The 23,176-nt window shown below is 39.9% G+C and overlaps 1 protein-coding gene across 2 annotated transcripts in view; it reads left to right on the top strand.

The window, feature by feature from the left end:
• The first annotated feature begins 1,495 nt into the window (after positions 1-1,495).
• The window catches only part of cdc42bpb (CDC42 binding protein kinase beta (DMPK-like)), a 58,439-nt gene continuing 36,758 nt past the window's right edge, over positions 1,496-23,176 (top strand). The window contains exons 1-2 of one of the 2 annotated variants that reach the window (XM_083561918.1): positions 1,496-2,458; positions 18,711-18,802. In XM_083561918.1, coding sequence (XP_083418044.1) covers positions 2,284-2,458; positions 18,711-18,802 — 267 coding nt within the window. In that variant the 5' untranslated portion in view covers positions 1,496-2,283. The remainder of the gene's footprint in view (positions 2,459-18,710; positions 18,803-23,176) is intronic. The other variant, XM_083561917.1, reaches the window with a different exon arrangement.

The following is a 23,176-nucleotide window of genomic DNA, read 5'->3' as shown; positions in this document are numbered from 1 at the left end:
GAAACAAAAGTATTATTGTATAAATTGAAATTAAATAAAAACCTGTGCTGTTAGGGGGTGTGTGAAATTTATTTGTCAGTTAAATTGGTCCCTGGATATAAGATTTTAAGAACTCCTTGGTTATTGTATTGTTTAAAATCCTGAACAAATCTCACGGTAAACAAAATACCGAAATGAACTTAATCTGAAACATGCAAAGAGTCAAACAAAAACTTAATCTTTTCCATTAGTGAACAGTTGATAAACTCAACATGGATGGAATTATAATGAATTGTTATTCAGTGTCACCCAGTTGAGGATGGGTTCACTTTTGAATCTGGTTCCTCTCAATGTTACTTATCCCATCTTATCTTTTTCGTTTTATTTTATTTTTTGGAAATAAACAGAAGAGTTGACTATTTTTAAATGTTATAAACTGTCATTGAAGCAAAGAAGCAGGTGTACCAAATACAAAGAAACCCTGAATTTTTGTGAACATTGCAGCACGTTTCATTCGTTTTCTTGTCTTTTAAATCATTTGAAATGGAAATGGCGAGAGTCATTTGGAAATAAAAGCATTTACAGTATTGTTTTCAGACTTTTTCTCCACTTGGTACGTAAATGATGAACAAGTTCCTGTGGATCACGTGTCTACTGAAAATGTTGTCATGACCAAACACAGCCTTGTGTTCTTTGAATTCTTTGAACAAGGACCTTATCAGTCCTGGGTTGGCCATGGCCATTCAAGACCACCTTATACCACCACTAATCTCTAACCTACCAGACCAGAGTGGATTGCTGATATAAATTATATAAACCTTTTTTAAATAAATGTCTTTACACTAATGTAGTAGTGTCCTCCTTAACCCTAAACACTCAGTCATAGAAATTAGATAATTGTAACTTGCTCTGGATGAGGGTGTCTGCCAAATATAATAAAAATAAATATATGTAATAAATACTTATTTATAGACTATATAATAATACGCTATATTCTTCTTCTTCTTCTTATTATTATTATTATATAGTGTATTATTAGTTCAATTTAATTATTTTATTAATTTAATTAACTGTATTAATTATTTCTATATTATAATATTATAACGCATGGCCTCTAAGGACATCCGTACCAGGGTGACTGTATAGAGGAAAAACTCCCTTAGATAGTATGAGTAAGAAACCTTGAGAGGAACCGAAAGGGGAACCCATCCTCATTTGGATGATGCCAAGAGTGTAATTATAAATCATTAACACATTACAAACACTGGAGATTGAGAAATATTATGAACACTGGAGTGAGTAAATTCCTAAAAATTAAATACTATACATACTTATAATACACTATAATAATAATAACAATTCATATATTACTCTTGAAATAAATCATACATTTGTGAAAGTTTTAGAAAATGCTCTGGCCTATTTCTTAGGAAGCAAATGAGCAATACATTAAGATCCTGCATGGGGATATTTGTTTTGTGAGTAGCTGACGGAAGTGGATGATACTGTAAATGGAGATGATGAGGTCAGTGCTAGCTGGCTCCCAGTATGTGTCACTCAGGCAATGACGTCACATCTGCCTGGCGTTTCCGGTTTGGGAGGGGAGGAGGGGGTGGAGCTCTGATGTCCCGGCTCTGGATTCTTTACAGGGAGAGAGAGAGAGCGACGGGGCTGGACGCGGATGTGCAGCCATATTCGGCTCCTCTGACAAGCTCGCCGGCTAACGCTGGCTAAATAAATGAAAAAACAACCAACCGCTCTGTAAAAGCGTGGAGTTTTATTATTATTATATTTTTTTTAATTAGAGAAAGTCATTTTCGGGATATTCACAGGAGAGAATATGGACGTCCGGCCAAGCTGATATTCGACGGGACACAGAAAAGCCTCCCTATCCCTGATTCCCCCCTCCCAGTGAAAAGTGTCGGGATTAGCGCTCCAGCCAGGACACACAAAAAAGTCGAGGCTCCCATGGAAGCTGCAGGGCCTGCGGCGTGAAGAAGGCTCTGCCTCGGGAAGTCTCCGCGCACCGGACCAGAGTTCAGCCGTGTTCACACCGAGCTGAGCAGAATGTTAGGCTTGTTTTGTAGGCTAGCTAGCTGAATAGCTAGCTAGCAAGTTGGAGTCTGTGACTTCAGAGCTCCACCTTGGCCCCCCAATTTTTTTTCCAGGTTCCTAACGCCCTGGTCGCCTGCAATCCGTTTCCGGGAAGGCGGGTTTATTATTGGCAAAATCATCATTAGTATTAGTATTTGGGGGTTTTCTTGTCCTGTGTTAGAAAAGAGTGGTCAGGCCGCTGATCCTAAAATGTCGGCGAAGGTGCGCCTGAAGAAGTTGGAGCAGTTGCTGCTGGATGGCCATCAGAAGAACACGAGCTCCCTGAGTGTCGAGACCCTTCTGGATATTCTCGTATGTCTGTACAACGAGTGCAGCAGCTCGCCCTTGAAACGGGAGAAACACGTGACCGAGTTTTTAGAATGGGGTAAGTGGTGTGTGTTTGACAGTGCAATCCTGATTCCCTGCTGACAATCAGTTCCTTCAATGATGACACTCTTTGCAGGTTTATGTTGCACCAGGTCACTAATGTTAGAACCTCCCTGGAGTAGATGGGGTTAATGCCCTTGCTGTGGAACTGGTAACTCAGTGGTTAGGGCTCTGGGTTACTGATCAGAAGGTCAATGGTTCAAGCCCCCACCACTCTTCGCCTCTTGAGCATGGTCCTTAACCTTATGTTCTCCGAGGTCGCTGTATCTTTTCCTGACCCGAGCTTCCTAACGTCACTGGGATATGTAAATTTCACTGTGCTGTAATGTACAAGGCTCTTTTATCGTTTACCTTATTCACCAAGCAAACCTCAGTACATCACCCACACTGCTGTCATGATGCTTCTGATCTTCCCTGTTCCAGTATAAAATCCCTCTCCTATACTTCACCTCTGTTCACTATTACATTACTAATGTCCTTGGCCTTTTCCTACTTGCATTCCTTTTAATCCGAGAATTTGAGACGTTGCTGACTTGACGTCGCTCGATGGATGACCACTTCCAGGTCCCGATCGAAATTCTTTCTCGTAAACCAACGCCGATTGAAGGCCCGCGTGCACAGATTGTGTCTCTCTGAATCTTCAAAACAAGTCGCCGTAACAATAGCCGACAAAAAATAAATAAAGCGAGGGACGGGTACTCGCTTTATTTATTTTGTCGGCTATTGTTACAGCGACTTGCTCTGAAGTCTGTGGTGTTTTTTGAACACTTTGTCAGAGTCCAATGGACCTACGGGCTGCTACGCGTTTGAATGGGGCAGGCGGGACAATGAGAGGATTCTCTGCAGTGTCAGTAACGAGATTACGCAAGAGTGTCTTGTGCTAGGAAAGAGCTATGGTGTCCTTGAGGAACTGTTTGCACCCCTGTCACGGCCTGGAGAGTGACTCAGGTTCCAGAAGGCAGGAAGTCTGTTTGGCTGCTGGTGCTGGCTGGCTGGTTTACTTCCTGGCCAGATCTCAAACCTGGTCATGCAATACTCACTGTCTTGCACATTAGGCTTTTCAGTGCTCGCTGAGTGATCTAATCAGCTCATTAACAACCCTGTCTGGGATGACGTAGGCGTGTTAGAGCAAACAGTGAAATGTTCAGGGGCATTCCAAGAACAGGCTTGGGGTGCAGTGTGTGGGGCCTGATCATTTAGGTTTTTTGAAACTCCTAAGAACATCTATTTGATATATAAAATCTAACCTGGTTGCATTAGTTAAATTAGAGATAAACCTGTAACATCAGTCCTTTACTGACGTCCATCTGAGGAATTAAGACGGACAGAAAAAGTTATAAACGTTCGAGTGCCGCCTGTAGATGATTGCGCATTTAAGCCAACTAGTAATAGCTAAGCAGAGTCAAACCCTTTGGAAAAATGATCGACCAGTTTGTTCGCAATAATGGATAATTACACGTAGACACCCACTGTATTCATTGAGAATCTTTCTCGGTTTGGCACACAGTGTACCGGCTAAACGTTTAAACCTACCTCTGGTGCTTACAGGTAAACAGTATTGAGCTTCTATTCGCTGAAGGCATGTTGCTGAGCAGGTTATGCCTCTTTCTTTCTGACCCAGAGAGAGAGCGAGAGAGCAGGGAGGAGGCATAGGAAACAGTGCTGCAGCTCTCAGCCTGGCATTTCCCCATGGGATCAGCACTGTTAATCTGTGCCAGTCTCAAACATCAAAGCCATGTTGTGCTGCTGCTAAGCCTGTAACCAGACGATGCTTTACCCCAGGATCCTTCTCTTTCCATTACACCAGATTTAAAGATGAGTTTAAAGTGAATGAAGGAAACGAAATACCTGCTCATTTTGTCAATCTCGAGCTTTTAGATTTTTAGTAACCACGTTCGCCGTGTGGCTGAAACCCACCCCGGTATTTGTCCGGTAAGGAATACGTGGTATGTGTTAAACATACTCTGAAACTAACCAGACATGGACGTAGAACAGAATGCAGAAGTAGGGATTAGAAATAACCAGGAGGAGAAGTGCGGAGGTTTTCCAAGCCATCCAGTGCATTGATGTTGAAGATGCATTGGTAAAGGAATTGAAAAGATGACATCATAGTGATATCTTTATATTGATGCAGAAAGACGCAGTTTTTCTAAATTTGCAGAACTAAAAATAGAAACGGTAGATTTTGCCAGTGCTAATCTTCACTCTGTTGTATTTTCATGCTTGTGTATTGCAATGATTCCCAAATTGGGGTCCGTAAAAGGACAACTGGGGGGTCTGTGCTTGTGGAAAATAAACCCACTGGTGTAAATTACATCTCAGTGAGTTATACAGTTTCTACTCATAGTTCTGAGCGGTTTTTTGAGCCTTCACTCGAATTTGAATGGGTGAAATCCAGGCTTTAAAATCTCAAAAACATGTAATAATGAATACACAGTGGAAGGTTCAGAAGGTTCAGGTTGTACATATGTAAATAGTAACTAATGGGGATCCCCGACTGCAAAAGTTTTTCAAACTCTGTGTTTTTAGGTACGTGGTTGGTGGACATGCGTGTAAAATTTTATCTTGTAAGACTTTGATCTCTGGCATTTATATCTGCTTTTAGATTATAGTTCATCGTCAGCTCAATGTGCTATTCTAGGGGCTTTGTAGAAACCTTTTTTCGAGTGACTGGTGCTTAATGTAGGTCTAATCACGCTCTCATTAATGTGAATCTCGTGGGGTAAAGTGGAGTTGTAAAAAAGCCATTGCTGCTCAGAATGTTCCGCTGTGTAACTCGAACCCTTGTAAGAGTTTGCAGAAAACTGCAGCCCAGCACAGCACGATCGTCAATTATGTGCCGCGCAGCCTCGTCGTTTACAGCAGCCTAATAAACAATCCTTTATTTTTCTTGGCTAATTTGATCTTAACATTTTTGTGCACAGTATAGCGGTTGAAATTAATGCTGCATCATGTAGCCTGGATTTACACCTCTACGGAGGCTTTTAATATAATTGCACTAGTTTCAGACAAGCGTTTTGCTTTAGAGAGAGTTTTGGGGTTGAAAACATACAGATTTAGCCTGAAAGCGATGACGCACAAACAGCTGACTTCATTAGTATGGCTTGTTTCCAGATGAACGCTTTTCCTATCAATCAATCGTATCAATGCTAGTTAGTGCGTCTGACTGCATGGTAACATCGCCATTGTATTGATAGTGATCATCAATTTTTTTTTTTATGACCTGATCAAGCGCCCTACTTTTAGTTTTGGGTCTGACTGGAACTCTGCAAAAGAACGATTTTTCTGGTAGTGTCGTGGCGGCTATTCGAAGCAGAGGAGAACATGATATTGGTGACCAGAACTAATCAAAACAGCTATATCTTTTTTTTTTTTTCTTACCTAGATTTTAAAAAGCAGTTCTCTGAAATATCTTTCTACGCAAGAATCAACAAAAAGACCTAAAAGGATTTTTTGACTCCCCACCATTTTTGTACGTGTTCAGATTAATACTAGTGAACCTGCGATCTTTGTAGTTTCGGTTACGATACTGTGAAAATGTTGTAACCATGACACCCCTTAGTCACTGGACACTTCTATAATTCACCGTTTGGGAGGAACTGCACAGTCTGCGTCTCTCATTACACTGGAAATGTCTGCAATGGCGTCCACCACGGCTGTTTTCACAGCCGGACATCTCCCATCTGCCTGCTGATTTATTACATTAGGCTAATCATGTTTAATGTGCAGGCCATCATGGAGAGTCAGATACCTTGCTTCTAAACAAGGCTGGAAAAGGCTCTTGCTCAAACCGTTTACTTTTCCATTACAGATCATATTTGCACAAGGGTTCCCCCCCCCCCACCCCATGCAGCGCTGGAAGTTAATGCACCCTTATTTTTAAAAAAAAAAATTTTAAATAGATAATGACTGGTTGATGTGATGTTGATTGTAATGCACCAGAATGCATCTGGGTATCCCTGTCGTCTGGAGATCAGAATAGATTTATTTATTTATTTTTCCTAGTGCTTGTGCTTTTTTCCTGCATTTTCCACTCAAAATAGTTCTTTTAAAAAAAATTAAATAAAAAATATTTATATATATATATATATATATATATATATATATATATATATATATATATATATATATATATATATATATATATATATATATAATATAATTTTTTTTTTTTTTTTATAAAGCATCAGAAAATGAACCAATGTTTATTGCTTTCTGACGTGTTATGATTTTACTTTGGCAAAAGCAAACACACATTGTCTCAGACTTGTAATTCATTTGTGAAGAAAATGTCAAGAATCATCAAATATTAAGGCTGTATTGAAAGGCACTGGAAAACACACACACAAAAAAAAACTTATCAATGATAAAAAAAAAAAAAAAAAAGCAGCATTTGTTCTGAAAGCATCCAAAAGATCAGTTCATGCCCTCAATGTTATTTCTAGTCCGGAATCTACTGATTTGTACTTGTATACGTATTCAGCGTATTTTTTTAATTATTAGTAATGTACGTTTTTATGAGCATGATTTGACTATTAAATGGTCATCTTTAACAGTAAAATGGTCTCTCGAAATGTGCAACATAATAGAGTTTGTCGTGTAATCTGGAGATTGGCCTTGATTCCAAGAGAGCAAAAAGTGGCTATGGAGGCATGGCATTCTCTGTTTCCTGTCAATCACAGGGACTCTAGCCAATCGTAGGTGGACAGCACTTTCCTTCATGTGTGTTAAATGGTCCAGTGATGCAGGAAGAGCAGCAGATCTAAACGGTGCCTGGCAGGGCTTAACGTTTCATAAAGAATGCTTTTGCTTTCAGTGCCGAGGAGACTTTATAATACATAATAAGGAATTGAACTACATTAAGGAGAATATTAAGTGGAGAGGGGGTTAAACCGTGTTTAGAAAGTAGGTGTTAGTCAGTGTATGTGGTGTGATATGATTAATCCAACATGGTTTCCAGCATTATCCATAGGAGAGCACTTTGAATTCGGGTGGGATGCTGACTTGCAGCCCAGATGGCTTTTAGTGTGTAGCCAGAGTGTTTTGTGAAACTTTTGTGTGAGGAATGTAGTGAAAATAATGTTCTGGTAATCAATGTGAAAAATAAACATCATGCCATATAACTTTACCTTATAATTACAGCTCAGGTTCTAGATTTAGAAACTAGTTTTAAAGAGGATGTATGGGATGTTATGTAACGGCATAATGCATACGTAAAATCTAACGAGCTTGCTGTAATGTAAGACTGCATCTCATTCTATTTAGCAAGCAGCACATTTATGCTGACCATTCACCTTGTGTTAATGGTAGAACTATCTCACGTGCACATATGCATGATGAAGAAAAAAAAAAACCCAAAAAAATAATGTTCACATAATTTTACCCAGCTTGTTAACATTAAACAAAAATGAACGCTAGCTGGCCATGAAGGGAAAAAACCTTGGATAATGGCTGTCTGATTCGTCCCCTATTAGCATCTATTAGCTACATTAGCATACTTTATTTCAATTCATTAGATTAAATGTTTATGCTGGATCTGGAGTAGGGATGCACCTATCAAGTATATTAGTAATCGAACATTCTAACGAATATTCCATCCATTAATTGAGTAATCGGATAAGAGGTACTTTTTCTTCATTCAAGATCAACACTAAATATAGAAGAGAAAAATGAGATGTGTCTCTTAAAACGAACAAGTCATTTGTTTCCTTTTTAGAACATTTAACATTTTTATTGCTGAAATTCAATGCAAGAATATCTGTGAAAACATTTTCATTTCATTGTCATATTGCATCGATATGCAAATAAATATAAAAAGAAAATTATAAATAAAAATATAAAAATCTATTTTAAATTATATAAAAAAAAAAAAAAAAAAAAAGGTAAACTCACTGTATGGTGTTTCCCTTGTTTTCATTTGATATGACCCCAAATTTCGCCACTTCGCTGTTTTCTCTCAGTTCCTCCGTTTTTCATTCTGTAGCAGCGGGAAAAAACTTGACTGGGGAAAGTGCACACCTGTATGTAAACCCTGAGCCCTGCATACACACAATATGGTGAGAAGGAGAATTGACCGCGCACATCGCGCGCACAGCCATTGTGTGGAAAGTGGTGTACACACGTTTCCAGCCCCGTGTTTTTAGCGGGTGGTGCGTCAGTAATAATGGTCCGTGGAGAAACACGGTGCTCCGTATGTAGTTAAAGGGACTTAACAAAGCATGCTTTTTTGTATTTGAGTTACTCGAGTTCCTTGAGGAATCGTTTTAGCCCTAGTCTGGAGCTTTTATCTTTCTACTGAGGAGACTAATGGAGTTATGCATTCTTGACACGTAAGGTCTTACAAACTAGCATAAAAAAAACACACATGCAACACAAACATTTACATGGAGAGATTCCCAACAAAGCCGATCCCCAAATTCTTTCACGCAAAAATACTTGCTAGAGGTGTTCGTCATGTCACTTAGTAACTTGGGATCTGCTGCGCACGACAGCAGAGAATGAGTTCTGTTCTGAACTCTCACGTTTCTGTGTTCTTTCTGAGCAAAAGCAAACATGTGGAAACACCTAGATATTCTCATATACTGAGAGTATAGTGTTGAATAATGCACTGAAACTTTGGTTGATTAGCCTACTGTCTGTACAAAACCGAATATTCCATAAAAAAAAAAAAAAACACAGTGATGGTGTGACCTTCTTGCATTACGGATCGAAATTTCTTGCTTGCACGCGATGCTTGGGACTGTAAAAGGTAAATTTGGCCATTAGGTTAATAAAGCATCTGTATTGTCCTTAACAGTGAAGGAAATAGGGAGTCAGGACCAGGCTTGTCAGGAATGCCTTTGCAAACAAATAGCACACGCTCTTCTGCACATGTCCCTGCAAATGTACAGATGAGAACCATGTTGGCAAAGGGGTCGAATCCTTTTTTTTTTTTTTTTTTTTTTTTTTTTCCTTTTTTTTTTTTTTTTTTTTTTTAATGCACTTCACTTTAAAACGTTGCTGTCCCCTAAGTGCCTGAAGTCACCTGACTTGAAGCAACGGCACAACTAAAGAGAATTCTATTCATTCCTGAAAATATCCTCCCCCAATCCAAAGGCATGTGTAGGCGGCCTCCTCTTCCCCCTTCCCACCCCTCCTCTGTTTTTCTGCTTCTAGGCACAAGGCCACAGGCATGACATGGATTAGCTGATCGGGACGCTTATATTTCTCTTAAATCCTGGCTCATGGGCCGAAACTGTCCCACCTACGAATCCACACCTTGGTGCTATGATTTTTGACATTTTTTCATTCCCTTTCTCACAACACATTTTTAATCACATAGAGATGTTAAACCCACTGTATATAATATTCAGCTTTTCAATACATGCGTGTTTTTTTTTTTGTTTGTTTGTTTTTTTTGCTAAAATGCCCTTGGATTTAGATTGCAGGAAGGAAATTTTAGCCTGTTCAAGTTCCTACTAGCGCACATATTTCCACCCATCATGTCCATACAGGCTCGATTAGGTGCTGTATCTAATCTTTAAACTTTTAGACCCTTTACTATAAGATGATTGGCTGTTAGCACATTTTTGCACTCCATATTAGAATTTCCCAATCTCATGGTGTTGACATGATGTTCGAAATATCAGCTCCTCGTTTGTCTGCTTCCCAAGTGAGACGTTTTGTGAGCTCGTTCATAAAAAGACATGGGTGTGGTTCTATTATGCGTCCTCTGCCATAAACCCCTGTCATTTGAAAGAACCATTAGGGATATAAGCATGACTAAGTAATGAAAGTTGCAGAGGGTATGACCTTGACCCAAGAAGTGTTCTCAATCAAGAAATGTCACGGACCCTTTCATGCCTTTGGTGATTGTTCTTATTGTTCCTGTGTGGTGGACTACAGCAGCTGGTTTCCAACGAGCTCTTTGAGGCTTTTTTTTTATGCTACCACAGAAGTAATACCATAGAGTTATCATGGAGGTGGTTTGCTAGACTGTATAATATTTAGTAAATGGTCTGATGCAAGACATGTTTTGATGAGGTGTTAGAATGTTTGTAGTATGTCTAGTTGTGTTGGTAGTCACACTATGAGTACCATTATACTCCAGGAGATATTGGAGTAAGAGCGTAATGAGGTACATGACTAAAAAAACGTTCCTTCCATTTTGGTAAACTGAAAATGGGAACTGATTGCAGAAAAAACCTGACGTTTTTACAGAAAAAATGAGAAGCACACGCATTGTAGGAAGGCAATTATATGGATTATCGCTGTAGCATATCATTAACAATTTGGCAGTTTTTTTTCTGGGCTAGTAATGCAAGTATTATTGCTTGGTGTTGCTGAAATAGCAGATCTTTGTCAAAAATGCACATAGAACATTAATTGCCACCCATCACTTTGTTGCTTACTAGAATGAACACCGGTTAAGTTCTGGTCATCCCACCCACACCTCCGCAGTGCATTATTGAAACACCGTTACTGTATAAAGCCCATGCCATAGCAGGGAGTCTAATTTGAATCTTATTACATCTTAAGGCCATGTCTACGCTAAAAACACAGAAAAATATGCGTTTTCGAATCAAAGCGCATCAGTCACCGATAATGTAGCTTTTAGAAAACGCTCTCCAAAGTGGACGCGAAAACGGCGTTTTCAAATGTATCCGGTTCGGTGGGCGTTTTTTTTAATAAGCTACGTATTCGAGGCTTTCGAAAACGATTTCTATCCATTGCTGCGACGTGTCAACGAGCCAGAAAGCAAATAAACAGCAGACGGAAACAACGCAGGTCGACGCATTTTACGTTTGCTCACGCGCAGTACAGAGACGTAAGCGTTTTCAGGCGCTTCAGTGTGGACGAGCAACTTTTGAGAAACGGTTGAAAAACTTTATACGGATTAGCGGAGACGCAGCCTTGGGAACCCTATTCCTGAAACCTAAGCTTCACTCTCATGTTTAGGCAGGAACAGTCAACATGCGATTAGGTCATAAAATATTGTTCAAGTGGTGTACGTGTTGTAAACAATTGTCTATAATATTTATACTGTAAAGACGGTTGAATGTGCGCATTAATATTCCACAACATGAGCAAAATTGTGATGTTAATGGACATCACATTGACCTTCTGGCATGCAGTAAATTGTAATTCCATATTGTATAAACATGATTATATATGCGTTTATGCACTTATTGCATTATTCATTGATGCTTGTTAGTCCAGTAATACCGTTTAACTGAGTCTCAATTGACTTCATCACTCTACTCAAGGCATAATCTAGCTTTCCTTTTACCTGGAATATAAAGGAGGGGAAGACAAGTGTCTTGGTACAGTGTCAGGCCTCCATGAGCGCCACAAATCTCTGGAAATGTACTAGAGGATTGTATGCCGTTCCTCATCAGATATCCTGTCAGTTTTTTTTTCTATAGTGTTTAAAACATCAGTCCAAAATTTCCTCTTCAAGTTTAGCTTTCCTCATTTTTTTCTTTTCTCACACACCATGATGTGAGGTCTTTATTGAGACCCTGTGGAATGGGCCATTGTTCACCATGAAGAACCAAAAGCTAATCCACCTTCTGACAGTAGGAGGATACCGGAGAACCTGGGGAACATGCAAAACTCCAAACAGTCTGAAAAAATGAGATCGAATGAGGACCCTTGAGCAGTGAAGCAGTAATGCGACCCACCACAACATTATATAGCCCTTCAGCTACACAGAAGGACCAAAGAGCAATGACGTCATTGCAAAGCAAACGATGGAGCAAAGGTTATTCATTACTTCAAAGTGTCATAGTGTCTCAGTAGTATGTGACCAGATGTTAGTGGACCTTATGTTCGGGGAAAACCAACATTGTTTGCATGTACATTTGTTTGCTATAAATAAGTAGTATGGTAATATCTTTACTGTATATCTGTGCATTGGATGTTGGTTTAAGTAATATGGGAACAGCTGAGGGTTTTGGGGCTTTCTGTCTGGGTCATGCCTGTTCTATTCAAAACCAAGGTCTATCAATAGGGACACTTAAACCAGTTAATTCTAAGGGTTACTCTTTAATGTGTGAATGTGAAGTCCTGCTTACTTTTTCAATAATAGATGGAATTGCATGGAATTGTTTTTAGTCTTCTGCATGCTTGTTCCTGACGCAGGCTTTCTCCTAGCCTCTTACAGATGCTTTTACCAATCCCACAAACTCATTCCGACTCTACTCGGGCACATTTGAATGACTCTGGCCATTTTTGCACGAAGTTTGTCCAATCTTGCATGCTCCCATTTTATTCTGTTTTCTGGCAAACTACCCAGACTTTGGGAAGTGTAAGACAATTACTGATGAATAAATAAAAACACTAAATGCATTACACAGAGCTGTGCAAGCATCATATATGCCCTGGCCTTAGTTTGTCCTGCCAATTTCATATCTGACCACCTGCTTCTTTCCACAAGGAAGTACTTGCATTTAAACGCATGGCATTTTGGCAGACACCCTTCTACATTTTATCGCCATTCACACAACCGAGCAACTGTAGGGGCTTTGCTCAGGGGCCCAAAACAGCCTGTGTATATACAGTATACTGGCTATACAGTAAGCAGCATTTGTAATAGTACAAGCTCCTCGTGTGCTTTTCTTTCTTTTATTGTCAATCTGGGTCCCGGGTTGGCAAAGAGGATGTGAATTTACTGCCTTTTTAATGCCGTTTGTGGTGAGAGATTTTCGAGGCTCGAGGGAATGTGTCTCGTGTTCTATGTGACGGGATCAGATCCTGAAAGACAAGCCTTCCTCTGACCCTCTCACCTTCAGATGATTGACTTATTCCTCAGCTGGTCCATGAGGAAGGTTATCCGGTTTCCCCCAAGGGACTCCCAGAGAAAATTACAGAGGACCCAGCCTGTCATTTCAGAGGCACAGCTTTTTCTGTCAAAAAACATGCCTAGTCCTTCCTGTCTAGTTCTGCTAAAGCAACCTGGTACCTTGGTGGCAGTAGGGCCAAGGTCAGCAGGGAGCTGCCTGTAAATGGCTGGTTTGGTGTGTGTGTGTGTGTGTGTGTGTGTGTGTGTGTGTGTGTGTGTGTGTGTGTGTGTGTGTGTGTGTGTGTGTGTGTGTGGGTGGTAGCTGGGGCAGGATAATGGATTAACCCTGTGAAGTGCCCTGATGCTTTTACCAGCCAAGCCACCCCCTCCTGTTTCCACTACCAGCCTAAGCACTTATACCAGCCTCCACTCCCTGTCCTTCACTCACCAATATCCCTATTAATGTTTAATAAGCCCCTTGATAGTGCAGGTCTGCTTTATCGAATCATTTATCTGTATTAATTCAGCACTTACTCTCCTATATGCTATAGTCGGGTTTTCAGTTTATGAGGTCATTCTAGGAAATAGCTTGCATAATCAACCTAGCTGCAGTTCCAGCACCGTTTTATCAACAAACGGTGACGTCGACAGGCCTCGGTTTTAATTTTTCCTGAAAGGTGACATCAGCAATGTTTACCTTTTAGTTCAAGCCTCACCCACAAGGAGTGTTCTGATTATCTTGTAACTACAAAACATTTACGGTGTGATTCTTAACATGGGCGTGCCAGGCGCTGAAGTATGTTACTCAGGTGCGGTGGCTCTCTGAGCTTAACTACCACGCCTCAGGGCTGGGACTCAAGCTCTGCTGGCCACTCCCATAGCATAGGCTCAGTCTAGAGCAGAATTAGCAGATATTCAATGCACGCCATGGGAGAGTCCATAAGATATGTATTATGATGAACAAGAATGTAAAATTAATCTGTATGGGAAAGTTATTTGGGTGACCTTTAGTCATATTATTCTTATGTTGGTCCAAAGGTTAAGCTTCCATTCACTCATGTACTGAGAGTAACCCAGGTTTGGTTTGTAGCTGTGGTTGCTTAGGCAGACTGTGTCTTTCCACTGTCAAGGAGAAAAATACGGAATACCCAGTTTTCATGCTACGACAATAGTGTCAAAAATATCATGAACATTTTTTTTACTGGTAATTTTTAAATACATTTTTGCAAATTTGCTCAACAAACACACTTTCAACATGTTCTGTGACTGGCACATATATTCCTCGTGTGTGTGTGTGTGTGTGTGTGTGTGTGTGTGTGTGTGTTTTTATTGAACAGTATGACTATATAATTCAGAGAATCAGAGCTGTAAATTTTCAGCTCTATCCACATTTAATGTTAAATGTTATGGCACACTCTTCCAAACAAACAAAAAAAAAAACTGTGAATTTCATCACAAAATATAAGACGTGGTCCTGTGGAGAACTTCTGGCGCTTTAGAGATTGAGTTGGAGATGGAGATTGATCCCAATTGAGTTTTGTGTTCCTTCTACTAGTTTCTTTCTACCTAAAGCCACAAAAATAATAATAATAGTACGATGTTTCTTAAAATTCAGCTATAAAGTGATATTATTTAGGGCTGAGAATGTTGTTCTAGAGGACAGTGTTCCTCTGAAAAAAATGTAAGCAATTTTTTATACACAAACAGATTAATGATGATAAATCGGCTGTTTTATTGTTGGCAGACATTTGCAGGTCTGCTGTGTAGTGTATAATTCTGCTTTGGTCCTCTTAGCCTTTTCGAAACCTGTGCTGCATTATTCCAAAGATTTTACAAGCTGCTACTGTGGTAGAATATTTTTTGGTATTGAAAATATCATTATTGAGCAACCGTCTGGTTATATGGCGCTCCAGTTGGTACGCCGGTTGCGTAATATATGCTGATCTCTGACTTTTGCATACTATGAAGTCATAATAATCTATAAGTCCATACACCAGCTGCAGTTGTGTGCATTATGTGTCACACGAACTTGACCAGTAGGATGTAAAACAGTTTGGAAAAAGTTAATCAAGATCACGATGCCCTCTGAAGGTTGGAAGCACAAATGTTGGCACAAGTGTTTCATTAATAAGGTCTTGAAACTCCCAAAATTGGCCAAGTGAACTCTGAGGACGTTTTTGCTGTTTTTTGGTCATTATGAGTTAATTGATTTTTATTTTATATATTTTATACAGCGGATACAAACATCAACACAAAAACAAAAACCTTCCAGCCATTAAATATAATTTTAGCTCTACTCATGGCCAGTTCCTTGTTTATCCGACATTTTGAACCATTAGTGAAGGAAAAACAGTGTGGACTCTTGTTAGTCCATGTTTGTGGACTGTTTCCTCCTCCCACTGGCCTGCGGTGCACAAAGAAGGCCTTCTCATTCCCTGACTTGTTAATCTTCTCCTGGTTATATGTGTTTTGGGATGAGGTGGGTTCTCCCTCCCGTGGTTTTCTCTCACTCTCTCCTTTTCTCTCTCTCTCTCTCTCTCTGCTGTAATGACCGTCTCTATGCGCAGGCAAATGTCAACTCCGCACAGAAACGTTTATTTCACAGAGGCGTGTAGTTGGATCTCTTCCATACTTTCAGTGCTACATTCATTCAGAGCTCTGCTTGTTTGGCTCAGGCCGGTGTCCAGTCACTGCGGTGGGCCGAGGCAGCATGGTTAACATTTTCAAGTGAGCTCTTGTTTCGTAGCACGACTGGCTAAGTAAATATTTTGACTGCTTTTCCTTTGACATTCAACCTTCATTAAGAAAATACCAAGAGACTGCGAATAACTTTTGGACAAGTGTAATACTTCTCGATCTTAATCAACAGCAAGGCTCGCAGTGTAACTATGATGGTGTGAATTGAAGATGATTCATGACTGAAGGGACACTAGACTTGCATGTGAAATGTTTTCTGCACTATATATGGGCATTAATGGAACGACAGTGTGAGGTTCTATGTTTATGTATTTATTTTTCAATTCATTTTTTATTTTTTTTATCCCTGCATCATGGGTTTGGATGTTCTTGTGTGATTTTATACTCTTTTCAAGCTGTGTTGTATAAAACAAGATGGTATAACATTATTATAAGTGCCTCCTCTGTCTTGGATTTTCTGATGAAGTTGCCTCAAGACCTCTTTGGGTTCTCTTTACGATTTGAACATGATGAAGAAGAAGAACAAACCATACCTGAGCTCGTAAATGTACACAGTCATGGATATATGGGATGAAGCAGCTGTAGCTTTTTAGTCCAGCATTGGCTTTTGTTTTGTTTTTTTTCCTCTGGTTTGCTTTCGCATGAACGGTTAAGCCATTTTGGCTTTGGTGTGAATGGGGTTGTTCTGGAGCAGCTGCAGTCATCACTACGTTCCATGAGGTCCATGCTCATCCAAAAACACTCAACTTCTGTAAAATGTGTGTTCATATTTTCTGTCGGTTATCAGTTTCACACGCGTTCTCCACCACGTCCGTTTCTTTGTCATTTGTAACTCATCGTGATCTCATGGATATTCATTTGTTGGACATCATGAGTTATGATTCCAATTATAATACCTGACCTCGCACCATCATCTTGTAAATTCTTATTGCGCTGGTGCGTATTTTCATGTTGTAAGACATTGTAAGAAAATGGTTGATAAATGAATCATGTTTTCTAAAGTTGAACAGGAATGCGGTGTGTTGTAGTAGCAGTGATGCTGTGAATCTGTAAGGGTCTGTACAGCTTTATAGATTACCGACTTTAAAACTCGGTGCCGAGTGCCCGGCTGCGGCGCTGGATCTCCACGTGAAAAGCAGATGATGCTCTTTTCACACTGCACTAAAAGCCCATCCTCCCCCCCTTACAAAGGGTCAAGGCTGTGGGGCAAAGCGAGCCAATGTTTAAAGCCAGTGGCTTTAGTAGTGATAAACGTCTTTTGTACACGAGACGCCGCACATGTCCTCATATGGCGAGCGCTTCAGGCCAGCTTAGTCTCGGCTTGGACGTCTGCCAGGCCCCTGCTGTGCCTTGTAAAAGATGGGAGGAGTGCTCGTGGAGGTGGAACGCTCTCTTACTTTGTTCTTCAGACAGTATAGTTTTTAAATAATGCTCTCATCAGTTCTTTTAGCTTTTTATGAGATCTAATCATGTATCTTAATATGCTGATCTTATTCTCGAGGTCAAGGAAGAGTTTACGATAAAAATGAAAAGAATTACATATTGACTTATTGGGTAAGTAGTTAAATAAATAAAATATAGGTTAAACTCTTTTGTGAGTTGGACACTGTAAGCCATTCGGTTTATGTATTTTGTTTCTCGAAATATATTTTTACGACTTAGTAAGTTAAGTTAACTAATACACTGTATAAACAAAAGTATTAGGACACCTGAGATTTCCAGCCATATGCTCCTCTTTTCCAAATTGTTATCACAAAGATGGAGACACAGTTGGATAGGATTTTCCCTCTTTACTTGAATTAGGAGACCCAAACCTGTTCCACCATGATGATGCCCCTGTGAACATTGCTGGGAGGTGGTAGCTCAGTGGTTAAGGCACTGGCACTTTGGATCAGAAGGTCACAAATATTAAACCCAGCTCACCATGTTGGGCCCTTGAACAAGGCCCTTAACTCTCAACTGCTTAGTTGTAAGTTGCTCTCAACTCTTAAATGCTATAAATGTAAACGTAAACAAAGCCAGCTCCATGGAGATATGGTTTACATGGGTTGAATAGCCTGCTATAGAGCTCTGAACTCAACCCTACTGAACACCTTTGGGATGAATTGGAACACTGACTGCACTCCAGGCCTCCAAACCCTACATCAGTACCTGACTTGTGACTAAATGAGCACAAATCTCCACAAACACACTCCAAAAACTAGCAGAATATTTTTAGACCATTGTGGAGGTTATTATAACTGCAAATTCGGACTGCGTGTAGAATTAAATGTTCGAAAAGCTTATACAAATTGTATGGTCAGGTGTACCGTAGCAATGAGAAACATCAAGCTCAGACAGCAAAGATGTGTTTTGCTAAAGGGCAACTTACACACTGATGTGCGCAAAATTCTGCTAAAAAAAAAAAAAAGACGCATAAGAACCACTTATAAAGGCAAGGAACCAACAGTAACAGCAGCAGACAATTACATAATAATCTGCATGCTAATTGGTTTATTATTTACCCTTTGGGTGGGGTAGTCCCTGCATACATCTCTCACAGGTGAAGTAAATGCGGTTTGAGACTGAACAACAAGAACAGTTATTTCACTCACACAGTAGGGAATGATACACCACAGCACTTTTTCTCATTCACAGCAATGGGAATTCCCTTCTATCCCGAGCACGAAGAATGATATTGTGGTTATGTACGGCGTTTTTGCTGTTTAAAAAAAAAAAAAAAAAACGATTGCTGTGATTGGATTCCAAGTTAACGAAGATCCTCTGTCTTTCTTTCTCTGTCTCTTTGCAGTCAAGCCGTTCACCACCACTGTAAAAGATATGCGTCTCCACAGGGACGACTTCGAGATGCTCAAGGTGATCGGCAGGGGCGCCTTCGGAGAGGTAAGCTGATCTGATTCTTCCTCGTGTGAGGGGGGAAAAAAACGTATTATTGAAACAGCAAGCGATTTTACAGTCCCGCAAAAAAAGCTCTTATCTACATCCCCAGGCTTGTTCCTTCCTCTCCTTCTTTTACTCCTTTGCCTCATTTCTCTTCCTCTTTCGTCCCGTCGGTTCCCCAGGGCTCTGGCCCTGGCTTTCCCCGTGCTGTTTTTGGGACAGGACAGATCTGGGTGTTTGAGATGGATCGTTCGAACTGTGGAATGTGCCGCTCCAGTACCTTTACTACATGCTCCCGGGTTGCGGCAGCGTTTACACAAAGCACGCACTTTCTCCTGCTCACCGTTTCTCGCTTGATTGATGGATAAAAGGGTGGCTCAGATTTCTCACTCCCACTCTGCCTTTCTGCATATCACGTTTTAGCCTTTTCGCCGAGCCTTATTGAAAATAACAGCCGAACACCTCGCCAGTACATCACCAGATTAAAACTCTGCTCCACCATTTCACACTTTTTTCTTTTTTTCTTTTCCAGTCTAAAATCCTCTTGCCGAAAAGCTCAGCATTTACACAGTGGCCTTTTCTTTTTTTTTTTTTTTTTTGGAAGAGGGGAAACACACATAAAAGAAAAACATTTTTGCCTACAAAAATTCTTTCACTGTTATTTACATTCTTTCCAAATGTAAGACAAAGAAAGCAGGCCTAAAATCAGTGTTTCCCATCATTCCCAGTGAGCTTCTGTGCATTTGAGCTTTAACAGTATCGAGAATGATTTTCTTTCTCAAATGAACTGTTGGAAATGATGGTTGTAATGAGTTAACCATATTCGCGCGGCATCGAGCTTACATTATTTACTCTCGCACGCTTCAGCCTGTTTGTTACTCCTATGACGTGCAGCCAGTGCAAAGCTATGTCTGGAATCAACCGGTTGTTGATGGATTACGTGTTGGACCAACCCCCGCTAGTCCACATTGTATGATGCAGCAGAAAGGAGTTTGACATCATCGACCAATGGAATTATCAATGTTTAGAGTAAAAGGCACTTTCAGATGTTTTTTTTCCCCCTCATAAAATCTCCTTATCCATATATACCATAAACAGGATACACCTCCGATGCTACTAAGCGCTAAACAGGAAGACTGTGGAACGTCTTGATTTCATATTCCTTCAGCCCAGATCTTTCCCGCTTCACAGCGCAAGGGTCTGTAGTGGCGCAGGAAGCAGGGCAGGATAGCACCGCTTTCAGGAAGGGCTCAGGAAGTAAATACTGTCTCAAAGGAGAGCCTGTTACAAAAATAGTGTTTCCCCTCACAGATAATACATTGTGAAGCACACACTCTCGCCAAGCAGTGTTTAGCAGTCTCTCTGTCACGGGATTCCTCATCCATGTTGTCTTTTCCTGGTTTAGGATGCGGCTTATTATGGTTTAAAGATCAAAAAGAGCTTTTAGAGTTGTTGTTGTTTTTTTTAGGGATATTTCTGTGCGCATGAAAGCGTTCTCAAAACTTGAAATGAACAACTTTTGTTATTCAGGTGACCGGTTTAATCACTTCTACCTGGAAAAGCAGTTCCTTTTTTTGAAATCCTGATTAATTAATGCTCTTGAATGAATTTCGGACCTGCTGGAGGAATCTGAATTCAGTTTCAGTTATCGGAATTTAGCGCATTGTAAAACCACAATGGCTTAAAATAAACGGTTCGGACAAGGCCAGCGTGTGAAACAGGTTTCGGTTTACTTGCAAAAATTCTTAAAACGGGAACTGTTTTATTCATTTACAGACCACATCATTTTTTTTTTGGTACTCTCACTGTGTCATATTGTTTACCCTACTGAATGTGTGTGAGTGTGTGTGAATGAGAGGCTTCGCTCACTTCCACTCCCAGCCACTCGTTTCCTCTCGCTTGAACACTACAGGATGCATTTCCAGATAAGTCTCCGCATTTCCTGTGCATGACTGATGTATCCCTCTTCTGAACGAGTCTCGAGCAGGGAGATTCAGGACTGCTGAATATTCTTTATTGTACACCAGATTCTTCTCAGCACTCGGCGCCCCGTGCACTTTACTAGCTGCCAAACCGTCCACTCCCTCTGCCTCGGCCGAAAAATGTTCCGCATAAGTCTTTACAGGAGGAGGAGAGGAAAAGGGGAAGAAAGCAGAGTATGAAGTGCATGTGAGAAGTGGTAGTTTGCTAAAAGCTTTAGTGTTTGTTTGTGAATGTACAGAAACTGCATGCTGACTAGGGATGAAACCGATTTCAGGAATGACTGCAGGAAATTGAGCGACAAGTAACAATGATTTGCTTACAGTATCTCACAAAAGTGAGTACATCCCCCTACATCTCAGCAACTAATTTAGTATATCTTCTCCAGGGACAATACTATAGAAATTAAACTTGGATATATTAGAGTAGACAATGTGCATGTATAGCAGTACAGATTTACTGTCCTCCATTTATTTTCTGAGGACAATGCTATACAAGCTGCACACTGACTACTCTCAAATATATCCAAGTTTCTTTTCCATAGTATTGTCACTTGAGATAAATATCAATAATAAAATGGTTGCTGAAATGTGAGGGGTGTACTCTATATGTTTATCGATTATTTATTCGATTTTATGCCTCTTGGTTAATGTAGACTTTACTAATCCCAAAGTGAAGCATTATAATTAGTACAGTAAGAAAAATATATAGTATAATAATACAACACTAAACAACAAATCTAGACATACAGTTGGATGGATTCCTTGAATCACGTGTGTGTGTGTGTGTGTGTGTGTGTGTGTGTGTGTGTGTGTGTGTGTGTGTGTGTGTGTGTGTGTGTGTGTGTGTGTGTGTGTGTGTGTGTGTGTGGTCTAGCATTTTTTCAGTCCCCCCTCACAACTTTAGTTTCGACCCTCAATCAGCTTTTATTGTTCTTCCAGAATGGGAGAAGTAAGTGTGGTTTCTTTTCTTTTCTTTTTTTTTTTTCTTGAGACATTTTAAAGAAAAATAGCACTTGGAAGGAAGAAGAAGAAAATGGAGAGATTGTGCCTCTGGTGAGGTGCATGGCCAGTACAATTAGCTAGTTTTGCTATTCTCCCAAACCCTAGCACATTAAATGCACTTTAAAAAATTTAAGCAAAATAGTAAATTTATCAACTTGCTGGCTTTGGAGAATAATTAAGTAGCTAACAATATGAGAGACAAATCTCAAGTGACTTCCCAGTGGTTTTGTTTTGGTTTATAATATTAAATAATCACAAATTAATCTAGCAGTGAGAAAATTGAAGAACACCGATTACACTATTATTTCTTATTCTTATTTTTTTTTATGTTATATGTGCTGCTTGCCTTGTAAATTACTGGACATGTACCACATGCTGCCCAGAAAATAGCAAGCAGCTGCACAAAAAAAATATGCATGTTAGGTGGAAATGACATTAAAAATGTTTATGCGTTAATATTTCAATATGCTGCATGATTATAGTGTAATGTAAATGAATTCATGGTGCATTTCGTGTGATCTTATTTATTTGTTTGCTTTTAGCTAAATTGGTGCACTCTACAGACAAAAGTATTTGAACACGTTATATGTGATTCTTCCCCCTACTTATTACCACAAACAGGGAGACACACAATTGTGTAGGATGTTGGTAGCAATGTAGTAGCATTGCATTTTCATTTTACTTGAACTTGGAGACCCAAACCTGTTCCAGCATGACAAAGTCTGCTCCATGATATGTTTTACATGGGTTGTAGTGAAAGATCAACTTCACAACCACATTGTAAAGTGAAGAATGGAGGTTAATATAATAGTAAAATGGGGACTGAATGTGATGTTCAAAAAGCACCTACAAATTTCTTGGTGAGTGGTCCACAAACTTTTGTTTATTTAGTGTATTTTTTATCGGGTTTTGAAGTAGGACTGAACAAAAAAAAGGAGTCGACTGTAATCCACTGACTGTACGTCTGGTCCTCTTTGAGAAATCTCTGAAATCAGTAAAATAAATCTGATGGTTGCAGCACATAGTTTTATTATAATATTCATTGAGAAGTTTGCATTCACTTCACCTGTGAAGTCTTGTTTTTCAGCACACTGCAAATATGTTTTAGAGGGAAAAACTCTGAGATTTTTCTTTGATGTGCACACTCAGCTGCCAGACTAAACTGAGGAGTGATGCATCTCCCCAGCCTTTATTTCTTTTGCAATGTTTATCTAGTATCAGGTTTGTACAGTGAATCACTTGTGTCCTAGATAATAAGGTCAAAGTACGTTCGAGACCCAGCCCCATACATGGTGTCAGTACACACTGAGTGATTGTTGTGACTCTGACACTGATCCGGAGCTTCCCAGCCATTTTTATTCCACTGCTGGATTTAGCTTTTCTCGTTTATTGG

Source organism: Silurus aristotelis (genome assembly GCF_946808225.1).
Source record: "Silurus aristotelis genome assembly, chromosome: 15".
Classification (NCBI taxonomy): domain Eukaryota; kingdom Metazoa; phylum Chordata; class Actinopteri; order Siluriformes; family Siluridae; genus Silurus; species Silurus aristotelis.
Note: the sequence above shows the minus strand (reverse complement) of the source record. Positions and strands in the feature narration are given on the sequence as shown.